Source organism: Vigna umbellata, chromosome 5 (assembly GCF_029865625.1).
Source record: "Vigna umbellata cultivar VRB3 chromosome 5, Vumbellata_1.0, whole genome shotgun sequence".
Lineage (NCBI taxonomy): Eukaryota > Viridiplantae > Streptophyta > Magnoliopsida > Fabales > Fabaceae > Vigna > Vigna umbellata.
In genome coordinates this window covers 70,419,217-70,431,331 of record NC_142169.1, presented here as the reverse complement: position 1 = coordinate 70,431,331, position 12,115 = coordinate 70,419,217, and the positions used below count along the sequence as shown (strand labels likewise).

General features: G+C 33.3%; 3 protein-coding genes across 3 annotated transcripts; 1 reads left to right on the top strand and 2 right to left on the bottom strand.

The window, feature by feature from the left end:
• Positions 1 to 1,522: 1,522 nt before the first annotated feature.
• LOC124821916 (Lung seven transmembrane receptor family protein) lies at positions 1,523 to 5,499 on the top strand. Its single transcript, XM_047293860.2, has 5 exons — positions 1,523 to 1,902; positions 3,164 to 4,085; positions 4,207 to 4,302; positions 4,528 to 4,664; positions 5,085 to 5,499. Exons 1-5 carry the CDS (start codon positions 1,646 to 1,648, stop codon positions 5,260 to 5,262), a joined length of 1,590 nt encoding a protein of 529 aa, XP_047149816.1. The 5' UTR covers positions 1,523 to 1,645; the 3' UTR covers positions 5,263 to 5,499.
• A 1,415-nt stretch (positions 5,500 to 6,914) lies between these two features.
• On the bottom strand, positions 6,915 to 8,417 carry KCS7 (3-ketoacyl-CoA synthase 7). Its single transcript, XM_047293858.2, has one exon. It carries the CDS (start codon positions 8,349 to 8,351, stop codon positions 6,963 to 6,965), a length of 1,389 nt encoding a protein of 462 aa, XP_047149814.2. The 5' UTR covers positions 8,352 to 8,417; the 3' UTR covers positions 6,915 to 6,962.
• A 424-nt stretch (positions 8,418 to 8,841) lies between these two features.
• Positions 8,842 to 11,025, bottom strand: LOC124845578 (Ribosomal protein L10 family protein). Its single transcript, XM_047322695.2, has 7 exons — positions 10,899 to 11,025; positions 10,518 to 10,774; positions 10,371 to 10,429; positions 10,053 to 10,113; positions 9,808 to 9,898; positions 9,647 to 9,723; positions 8,842 to 9,248 (listed from the first exon to the last, which is right to left on the bottom strand). Exons 1-7 carry the CDS (start codon positions 10,924 to 10,926, stop codon positions 9,132 to 9,134), a joined length of 690 nt encoding a protein of 229 aa, XP_047178651.1. The 5' UTR covers positions 10,927 to 11,025; the 3' UTR covers positions 8,842 to 9,131.
• Positions 11,026 to 12,115: the final 1,090 nt, after the last annotated feature.

Sequence of the window (12,115 nt, the reverse complement as noted above, 5' to 3'; positions counted from 1 at the left end):
TGAAAAAAATAATATTGTGAAATATATTATTATGAACTTTGAGAATGATTGATACTTTTATGTGTATACTAACTCCATTGTATTCTTCATGGTTGTACATATTGCCTAACCATAATAGGATCTGGAGATTGAGGTTTTTAAGCACAGAGTTAAAAAAATGTAAATAATTATACGTAAACGTTATATTATCTTTTTAAAATTATAGGTAATTTAGACCATATATTTAAAAGTGTGAATAATTTAGACCACATATTTAAATTGTGGGTAAGCTAACTTTAAATATCTCGTATTATCATAACATAACTTAATTCGATAATAATTAAATTATTACAAGATACTAGATGGTTAGATATATTAAGTCACACACACTGAAATTATGACACTTACATTCTTTAATAGAAAGAATTGTACTCTTATGATCAAATATAGTACTTTTGATCTATTAATAAACGATTGATTCAATGCCAATGTTATGAATTTGATTCTCTATGAGATAATTGTTAAGGTGAGATCAAAATATATAATATAATTATTTTGTTTGTTTAGGAATATGACAACTGTGAGAAATGTTATATTTCCTATTGAAGTATACAGTTTTTTTGTTGTTTAGGAATATGAATATGATCAACAATGTTATAGTTTATATTATAGGTTTACAACTTTGTTAATTTATGTCATAATGCACCTTAAAATTTTGTAGTGGGTAGCTTCCTCGAGTTTAAAAGTGATTCATACGCTAATATAGTTATAGGGTTGAGAAAAGAAATATATCTGATTGAATTTAAAAATTCAAACTAAATCAAAGTAAAATCGAGTATATAATTGGGTTGGATTAGATAAAAAAAGTATTAGGAATAGATTGTTTATTTGATTTTAATTATCTAATTTTTTATTTTATTTTTCTCATGCTAAAATAGAAGGTTTATAGATTGATTTATAAGACTTTAGAAATATTTGATTTTATCAACTATTTTTTAATAAAGAATTTTTTTAATCTTATAAACTTTTTTAACTCCATCTCACATGAATAGGATTAAGTCCTATAAAATGACTAATTTAACATGTGTATAAATAATGTTAAAGAAACTATTTATAACTTTCACTGTTTTCCTTTTCGATTCGCTCGGACAGAATTTGTTTTACTTATTTTTGTCTGTAGGTAGTTATTTAAAAAATTATATATATTTTAAATTTAACTAATTAATTGATATTTTAATTTTATTTAATAAATAAATTAGTATCAAAATTTTAATGTTGATTTATTATATCTGCATTCTGTCCTTAAGAAAATATTAATATGTATTTATACTATTAAAGTATAATATTAAAATTAATAGAACGAAAAGTGTATCGAAAAATTTACATCACATAAATAAATCATCACTGTTATTTTTAACATTTTTTATTCACTCTATTTTCAATATTTTTCAGTTAAATAAATATACAATTATTTTTTTTTCCACCTTTATTTTAGTTTTATTACAAAGCATGAATGAGATACGAGTGATGACGTGGTTAATCCGCGCGTGAAGCTAGCGTCTACTCTCGTCCCTCCCAGGAGAGTGACGTTGCAACGATATCATACCGACATGTTTCCTACTCTCTCTCTCTCTCTGCATTCTTTTCGGCGATCCGATCTGAGTGAATGAGAGTGTGTATCGGCATGGATTCAGCGTTTGCGAGAGGAAGATCGAGATCCATATGTTTCGCAGCCTCACTCGTATATATATTACTGTCTTCCATCGCAGTCACCACCTTCGCATCTATCCACATCTACGATCATGAACCTTTCCAAGAAGTCGGCAATGCCTACCTCCTCGCCGGTGGCAGCGAAGCTATCGTCGCTGAAGCTTCCACCGCTTCTCAAGGCAGTTCCATCCATGACGGCCGTTCTTACATCCGGTAATCTCTCTCTCGATTTCAGATGCGAGATTGGTCAATTTGTGGCAAAACTCTTTACATGCTTGATTTTGACTGAGTCTGGGACTCTGAGGTACTTAAAGGGAAATACGTGGTCTACTTATACCTGATTTGGGTGGATTCGTGAATTCCTAACGATTTGGAGGAAAATATGTACTCATTGGCTTACCTATAATAGGGGGGAAACTAAACTACACTAATTGATAGAGTAGAGATAAAATGAGAGCTAAGCAAAATTAGTCTTACCTTCCTTTTCATCCTCCGGAGCCTGGACTGATTAATTAGTCTGTTAGAAGTTAGAATTATATATTTATTATTTGTGAATGCGGCAGCTAAGATAAAATATGAACTATTTGTTAGGTTAGATTTCTACATTAGTTTCCTCAAAGAATGATTCGAGATGCTCCTGCGAAATCTTCCTCAGAAACTATAGAAATACTAGCTATTCGCTATCTGACACATTAATATTGGATGAAATTTATTGTATATCACAATGTTTTGTGAGTTTCACTTATTTAATGATTTTTACTTATACTTTGTAGTTTCCAATAAATTTTAAAAGTAGTAGAAAGTGTGTTGTTAGCACTCGTTAAGAAAGTATTAAATGGATTTTAAGTTTCGAGGACGTGATATGTATTTTTTTTTCTTTAATATTTTCTTCTTAAAGTATTAGGAGCATATAGCGTACTCTTCCTCACAATACTGCTATGATCTTTATGAACCAACACACCAATAGGCAGGGAAGATGTGCATCAATGAGGAAACCCCAACATTAAAGCATGAAAAGTATATATCGTTAATACTGTTCTTTGAAATTTTAGAATTGGCAAATGAAATCGACCTCAAAATACTGCTGTGATCTTTATGAGCCAGCAAACTTATAAGCAGGGAAGATATGCATCAATGAGGAAACGTCAACATTGGAGCATGGAAAATATGTATCTTAATACTGTTCTTTGAAATTTTAGAATATGCACATGAAGTTAATAATTTATGTCTCTTCTCAAACTCCTGCTGTGGTCTTTATTAACCAACAAACTAATAAGCAGGGAAGATATGCACAACGAGGAAACCCCAACATTGAAGCATGAAAAATTTGTATCTTTAATGCTTCTGTTAAAAAAAAAAGAATGTATCTTTAGTGCTGCTCTTTTTGAAATTTTAGAATATGCATATGAAATTCAATAATTTATATCTCTTGCATAATCTGAGTGCACAACTCTGACTTTTGATTGTGGGATAGATTTGAGAACATAACCTTTCGGAGACCCAAAGCTGCAGCGAAGGCACGTGGTTCTGTGCCAGTACATATCATAATTTTTGAGGCTGCTGATCGAAATGATATAGGTGGTTCTGCTTATGGTGGACAACGGGCAATCTGTTGCACTCCTGATTTAGCTAAGATGGGTGTTTGTAAACAAGGAGAGATTATTCGGAGGCCTTCTGCAACAGATATTAATTGGCCAGTCGTTTTAGATGTACATTTCAAAGGAAAATCTGTAATTTCAAGTCTAGATTCTCAGAAAGTTTCCATAAAAAAAACTGGAATGTATAATTTGTTTTTTGTAGCTTGTGACCCCAAACTCAAGGACATGGTAATGAGTGGGAAGACAATATGGAAAAACCCTGATGGGTATTTGCCTGGTAGGATGGCCCCATTAAAGAAGTTCTATGTATTTATGGCACTGGCTTACGTCTGTCTTAGCATCGTCTGGTTTTTTCAGTATGTGAGATTTTGGGATGATGTACTTCAGCTTCAGCACTGTATCACAGCTGTCATTGCTCTTGGATTGTTTGAGATGATTCTCTGGTATTTTGAGTATGTAAATTTCAACAATACTGGAATGAGACCTATTGTGCTCACAACATGGGTTGTCACTGTTGGGACTATAAGAAAAACAATATCACGGCTTCTCATTCTCTCTGTTTCAATGGGTTATGGTGTTGTGCGACCCACTCTTGGTGGTCTTACATCAAAGGTTCTTTTACTTGGAATAACTTACTTTCTGGCATCGGAGTTGCTGAATATTACTGAATATGTGGGGACCATCAATGATGTATCAGGAAGGGCAAGGCTCCTTCTTGTTCTTCCCGATGCCTTTTTAGATGCATTTTTGATATTATGGATTTTTACATCACTTTCAAGAACGCTGGAACAGTTACAGGTATCTTTTCCTCAAATTGCTATTATTTTGGGGCACCATACCTCTAAATTTGTCTATTCTTCTGGATCTGTGATGAACTTGCTTCTTCAATATGTTTGATTTGTGTTTGTGTGGTTGTCAGGCAAAACGAAGTTCTGTTAAGTTGGATATATACAGGAAATTCTCAAATGCATTGGCAGTAACAGTGATCTCCTCAGTTGCTTGGATAGGATATGAGGTGAGGCTTATAATCAATTTTTTTTGTATCTTGCACAAAAATAACATTTACTTCTTGTAATGAATAACTGAAATTGGTGTTCTATTTTAAAAGAAAAAAAAAGCGTTATTCAAATTTCACTGTTTGGATACCACATTTTTGCTTCATGGAATTTTACCGTCACATTTCTTCCATCTTTTAATCTGTCATCTGGATTGCAATCACACTACTATTTTTCTTTTACAGGTATACTTCAAAGCTACAGATCCTTTCAATGAGCGCTGGCAGAGTGCTTGGATCATCACTGCATTCTGGGACGTTATAGCATTTGCATTACTCTGTGTTATATGCTATCTCTGGGCCCCATCCCAAAGTTCTCAAAGGTGAATACCTAGTGATATTAGGCTTTTCGTTGTTGTAACATGACATTTTCTTCCCCTTATTTATCATTGGTTATATTTCTGTCAAAGCGCTTCATTAAATGAATCTCAACAACAGTTAGGTTACAAGCATTTGAAATTTATGGTTCCTCTGATGAAACTACGATGTCTTGAAAGGAAACCTTTGTTGTCCACAGACAGAGCAATCTCGTGTGCAAAACTTACCTGTTATTCATAGTGGATTGAATGATTTAGGCATATTATGGTGTATAAATGCAGTAATATGGGATGCATCTGGGCATCTGGTACCAGATGAACTTTGTGCTAGCTTCATCGGATTATTCATTTATATTTATGTCAAGCTAATGTTGTGATGTTGTGCTGGCTTGTTATGTCTGATTCGTCTCTGGAATCCATGTATAGGTATGCTTATTCGGAGAAAGTGGGAGAAGATTCCGATGACGAAGAAGCTCAGTCTCTCACTAAGGAAAAACAGGAAGGTCAAGTTGAACTAAGTATAGCTCGGCAAGAGAAGAATGTAGGAACTGATGGATCCTTTAATCAAGAAGACGAGTCAGAAGAGGAGGATAAAAGGGAATGATCTCTTCACAGTTTTTATTAACCACACTTGCACTGCTTATACAGCTGGGTTTCCAAGTCTTAGGTTTGTGCCACAACCCTTCACAAGAAGTGTTGTAAAATTTTGTTCATTTTGTAACGGAATAGAACAACTTCATATTCTTTGTTTTAGAATGCTTTTTGTTCTGTATGGAACTAATGTATATCCAGTGATTGCACTTGGTGATGATCAAAATTCTTTTTCCTTTTTTTGCCCTCACGGTTGTGCTGCAGTTCGAAATCTCTTCGGCTCTTGGAATAGCATCTGTGCATAATTAAAAGAACAGAGAAGCATATCTTGATACATCGTGCGAAAATAGCAAAACGAAATCACTCAAATGCTAAAAACAATTGTACAAATTTTAACAGCACAAGATACTACAAATTACTTACCTTTTTAATTCACTATTTCTTTAATTTTATTTTCTTAAAAAAGTAGTGGCAGAATGTGTGAACTCCATAATCTCGTTTTCATTATTTCACTATTTGGATTTTAGTTATGAACTGCAAACTAATTATTATTTATAAAATCTCATGTTAGTATATATTTGTTATTAGTTAATCTATTATTCACTATATACAGTCATGATAACAATATTTACCATTTATATTCCAGCCAATGTCTACTATCTACTTTATTATTAGCAACTTATTGCTTTTTGCCAGTTTGAATAAAGTAGAATAACTGATGGAATTTTTCAACAACTAGGTCCAGATTAAAGGATTTTCAGTGACCCTAGAGCTTGGGTTTGTGTTTTGTCTTTAACTTTTTACTCGAAACTTTATCATATTCGTTCTTGTGAAGGATTTATTTTGGGAAGGCTGTGTCACGGTATTTAGATGAGCCTGAAAAGAAGGACTTGCTGCTATACTTACTACACTGGATGCCAGGGCAAGGTTACGTGCTTGATTCATCAACAAGGAATTTAATCCTCAAGAATTCACACTTAATAAAACATCATTCTAACTCTACGATTGAGGAGATAGTGCGGGATGGTACGTTGTATCACTTCATTTTTTTTTCAATTGAATTGTAATAAACAACATATCTACACCTTAGTCTAGTGGTGTGGATTGACGAGTTGTATATACAGCATAAATAAATATATCCCATCAAATAGTTATATGATTTATTCAGCTTTTTTATAGGTTATAATCAGCAACACGACTTCTTTTGCAATTATATCATCCTCAAAATGCTTATGGGTGGTAACAATTACGTCCTTATTTATTGCTACAACAACAGTTCATATGAATAGCAATAAAAGAAAGGGTGATTCTGTCAGCAAAGCATAAAAGATAAATTAAAAAAAAAATTGTAATGCCAAATTATCATCACCATTTAGACAAATATCGGCCAAAGCAATCTTAAGATGAATCCTGCAAGTGTAAACCAATAAATATTTGTTACCCTATATTAAATTCTTTCTAGAGAAAAAAAAATATTCTATGCTTTCTAATTTTAGAACCTTTACATTTTCTATTTAATATTTTCATGCCCTTTATTCTTTAACATGTACCTTAAAGCACAAACATATAAACAAAACTCAACACTGAAATGAAAATATAAAAGAGATGGAAGGTTAAATTATATTCTAATTTATTTTTCATGGTCATAAAATAAGCTAGTTATGATATCCAATGATTGTTCAACTGTCAATGTTTTTCAAACCTATTACAAATTCAACAGTCAAACACAGGTATCTCAACTGGATACAAATGGATTCTATCTGACCAAACATTTCTTACATTTGGATCAGTATCAGAAAGACACTTCCAAACTGCACTGTTACACTTGAATCCACTTCCAAAGGCAATTTGCCACACCCTGTCTCCTTTCTTCACTCTTCCTTTTGCCTCCAAATAGCAAAGTTCATACCACAGAGAAGAAGATGAAGTATTGCCAAATCTGTATAAAGTCATCCTTGAGGCTTCAACATCTTTCTTTTGCAGCTTAAGACTTTCCTCTATGACATCTATGACTGACTTACCTCCAGCATGTATACAGAAATGTTCAAAAGCCTTCTTAAAATTTGGCACATAGATTTCTTTTCTCCCTCTAGGCCATATTTTCTTGCAAATCACTGACCATCCAAAGCACAATTGTTCTGAATATGGCAAGACAAGAGGACCTAAGGTTGTTATATTGGTCCTCAAAGCTGAAGCAGCTACAGTAAGAAGAGATCGTGAGAGGGAAACACCCACCATCTCGTTTTCATCAGATTCTTGGTAAACAGACTTATATGCTTGGTCATTTGATCCTGCGTGGGTCCTTACAAGATGTTGAAGCTTGTACTTGGCCACTAGCTTGTCTTGTTTTCTGTTAGATAGTAAAATGGCTACTCCTCCCATTCTAAACAATACATTGGCAATAAGCATGGATTTGTCATTACCTCTGTAGCCATTTGAAGCTACAGCCTCCATGCTAAGAACTAAAGCCAATGAGTTGTTGTGAACTTTCAACTGATCTCTGGCCAAGTTTATTGACAACAGTCCAGCACTGCAACCCATTCCACTTAGGTTGACACTCTTGATGTTGCTCCTGAATCCAAACTTGTTTATGATCATTGATGAAATGGATGGTGTAGGACAAAATAGGCTACAATTTGACACCAGGATGTCAATGTTTTTAGGATTCACTTTGTGCTTGGAAAGTAGATCTTTGACAACTTTGAAAAGAACCAGTTCAACTTCTGCTTGTGCAGACTTCATGGAATCATTTGGGGGGATCTCGTGAACTGATTCTGGCATGCATGCCTCGACTCCAATACCGGACCTTTCCAGCACTTTGATTTCAAAGTCTAATGTTTCTTTGTCAAAGTTGCATAGTTCAAAGTGTTCTACCATATGAGAGTAAGGGATGCGCAAATGATCAGGAGGCATATAACAAACATAGTCAATAAGATACACTGTCTGAGGTCTAAAACAAAAGTAAAGTATTATAACTATTAATGCTATGACTGCTAAGGATTGGGTGGTAGACATTGAGCATTTAGATATGAAAGACAAATTACAGAAAGAGTGGTATATGGATTGAAGAATTGTCATTGTCATAAGCTTAATCGTAACCATTTGAATTTTGGATATGATTTACTAGTTCTAATGTAAAGAATTAACTCTTTTGGTGCAAGTAAAGTTTTTATAGAGGTGAAGTTATATTCTCTTACTCATGCGTTGTTGTTCCTCCCCTGTTTTTCTCTAAATAGATGCATCCATCCATTATCACAAAATTTGCGTGATAACTAACAAGAAACTTCAGTACCTTGATAAATTGTGAGAAGGAGGAAATTCGGATTGCAAGAAAATGAAAAAATCATGATTATAGAATGATACAATAAATTATGGATTGCAAGAGAAAATAAACAATGAAATGTATTATTTTATTTATAATGGGCCAAATTATTAAGGCCTTAACCCATTTTATGTTATGGGTTTGTGCCTAGATGTTTTTAATCCATTCATTAGATCCGTGGACCAGGTTGAATACTCTCCATGATAGAATATCTAAACCAAAAATCATACCATTAAAAATTGGAATTTTCGAGAGTGAGCTCCATCCAAGTGATTTAATAAAAATAAATATATATCCGCAGACAAAAATCTAAATAGATCAAAACTGAATCACAGTAATTTGAGTTTTTTCATAAAGTTACAGATAACACCACTTCCTTGTTAACCACGCAACCTAGTTCACAGAATTCCTAAACATTCCAAAAATCAACTCATCTTAAAATACATTATGCAATAATCCCTATAAGACTGTAGCTTCAAATCACATTTGCGTGATATCTCGTAATGTTCAAACTTTTTTTAGAGGGATGCTCCATGAATCTTCTAAATTTAAAAGAGGTACTATGAGCATTCAACATCTGATTCATCCGGTCCATCGATGTATAGCTCAAAGTCATCACGACTCCACCTGCAAATTAGGTGAAGACGAAATGTAGCCATCTTGATTCCCATTAAACGCTGCAATTAAAAACAATCGTTACGTCAGCATGTCAGTTTCATAATCACAGAGCACTAATAATGGTACACCATCATTATAGTCTCAGTTACCAACACTTAAATTGTTAAATTGACTTAGACAAGAATGATATAGCTGAGGACGAAATGCATGCCTATTACAAAGCCAAGTTATTGACTACTACGGGAAAAAATTGGAAAAGAGTACGGGTAATTTAAAGAGACAAAGTAATCGGAAGCATCAACTTAAAGCGCGCTATATTTCCTCCAAAAGCAGTGTTACTCCCCGCAAAAAAACGAAAAAGATAGTTGTTGCCAATTAAAAAGGTCTTCCAACATTATAAAAAATGTTACAACAAGTCGAATGGATGATGCTGGAAACAGTAAAAAAAATAACTAACCAGTATACGAGCAGCTTCAGGTGACAATGACTTCCCTTCCTCACAAACAACAAAATCGGAAACAAGCTCCACAACTCCTGTAAATATTGGAAAAACCAATGAAGCATGTCCACTGGCCAGGTTCCTTTATACCGAAGTTACAAAACATTGCAATAAAGTACCTTTATTTAATCGAACAGGCATGCCTTGCTTTCGTAGAAAAGGTTCCATCTCATGCGTAAACTGCTCCAAGGCTCCTTCTTTGAGATCAACCTACAACACTCAGACAGTGAATGTGTGAATTCGTAAATTAGAATTGAATGAAGTACCCAACGATTATGAAAGACAAATGGTCTATGAAGAGTTTCCACTACACAGCCTTTGAATGGAAAAGTCAGGAATTACAAAAGGAATAGACTCTAAACACCTTTTCCGTGGCAAGGCTTCCTGTTCTTGCAAAATCGTATTCTTCAAATTCCTTAAACAGCCTGCAAATGAACCAACAAAACTCAAATCTGCCGCAGAAAGAAAATAGGACACCTAGAATGACTACATAGTTGAAAAATCACAGAACGCAAAGGCATGCCCTACATACGACTCGTAAATTTGCTCATTACCATAAATACCTAGACTTTTAATCTTACTACATTAAAATGCTGTGAACAGATAAGGATATAAAACATATACATATATTGATAACATAAAAAGATAATACATAGCATTTTATTTTCAGTGTTCCCTATACCTTTCAACCTCTTCCTTAGACAAATTCGTAAAAACCATGCCAGCATCTCCGCGCAATAGCTAAAAGAACAAAAAGTATATAATTAGTATACAAAAATTAAATATAAATTATGGATTGAAACTGGAAAGAAAGGAGTAAGAATGCAACCTTTGAAACCTTATGAATGCCGGGACTGATCTCATCGGCGGCGGAGCGACCTAGGGCAACTTGCATTACCTTGTTAGAGCCGAGAAAGAACCTGCTACTAGATTTCAACTGTTCCCTAAACTCCTTGAATTTCTGATTCCTCATGTTCTCGAACGAGAACACGTATACGCACTCGTACTTTTCTGCAGCCTCCTTTATTCCATTCACTATCGCCTCTTTATGATCCCTTCCCTTCTTCTTCGTCTTCGATAGCGTAACTGCGTTTTTTCAGATACATCAACAAAACCATCGCTTTCGCTTCCAAATTAGATCACACGCAGCAACAACAACATCAAAGTTATAACTACAGAATAAGGATTGAGAATAACGAAACGCACATACCTTGTTTATTTCTCTTCGACTTCGGCATTTTGAAGTTCTTCTTTCTCTTTGCTTAACCCTTTCGCTGTTGCGACTTCTCGTTGTAGGGTTTTGGTTTTGTTATGAAGTATCATATATCACATAATAGACTCGGTATTTTACCTCCTCTTTTCGGATTGGGCTTTGCGTATTTTAAATGGGCTTCCTGTGTAAGCCCATTATTTGTCAGTCAATTTTTTTTTGTTACTTTCAAATGTATAAAAAAATATCTTTAATATATTTGTATTTGAAATATTTTACAATTTACATTTTTAAATATTTAAATTCCCTCTTAAAAATATTAAAAAAATATATTTTGAAAATCAATTTGGAAATTAAACTCTAAATTCAAAAAGAATTTTGGTGTGTATTTTCAAATTTCCAAAACCAAATGCATACCGTTTTGGTGAGTATTTTATTATTTCCTAAAATATTTAATCGATCAAAGGGAATTTTCTATCTTTTTCTTGTCTTAAAAACTTTTCATAATCAACTATTAACCGTGCCTGAATTGAGATATAGAGTAGAAAAGCGATAGAATAAATAAAATTGGAAGGCATTATAAATAAAAAAAAATAGTTGAAAAAAACACAATAAAAAAAATAATATAACTTTGTGAGAATTTATTGATTTATTATATAAATAGATAAATAAATAAATGAAATGATAGAAGATATTTTGGGATTCTTTGATTGCATTTGAGATTGATATTATATACGAACTTTATTGTGGTCATTTGTTCTCCAAAACCTCTCGCTTGCATAAGGTATTATTTCAATACTAAAGTTAGTAAATGACTATTTGATTAATCATTGATGTATATTATGTATGTATCATCTTAAAGTTATACATAATACCTTTATATATAATAATTACAATAATTTTTTACCTTTTGTTACTTTAACGACCGACCGTTCAATCACACATTAATATGATTAAGACCTTAATTTATCATCAAGGTTGTTAACCTGATGTGATCAATTAACCATGTTGTGCCTAGTCAATTATGATGTACCCAACGTTGTTTAATTTGGACATGGTGTAGCTGCACGACCATACTACTGTGATTAATGAATTAAAGTGACTGATTTATCTAAGAGAGACTCAACGCAGATGAATTCGACCTATAAAAGACAATACGAAGAATTTGATGTAAAGAGGTTGGTCTAAAGAAATTAGCTTGAATTGGAGTCGACATT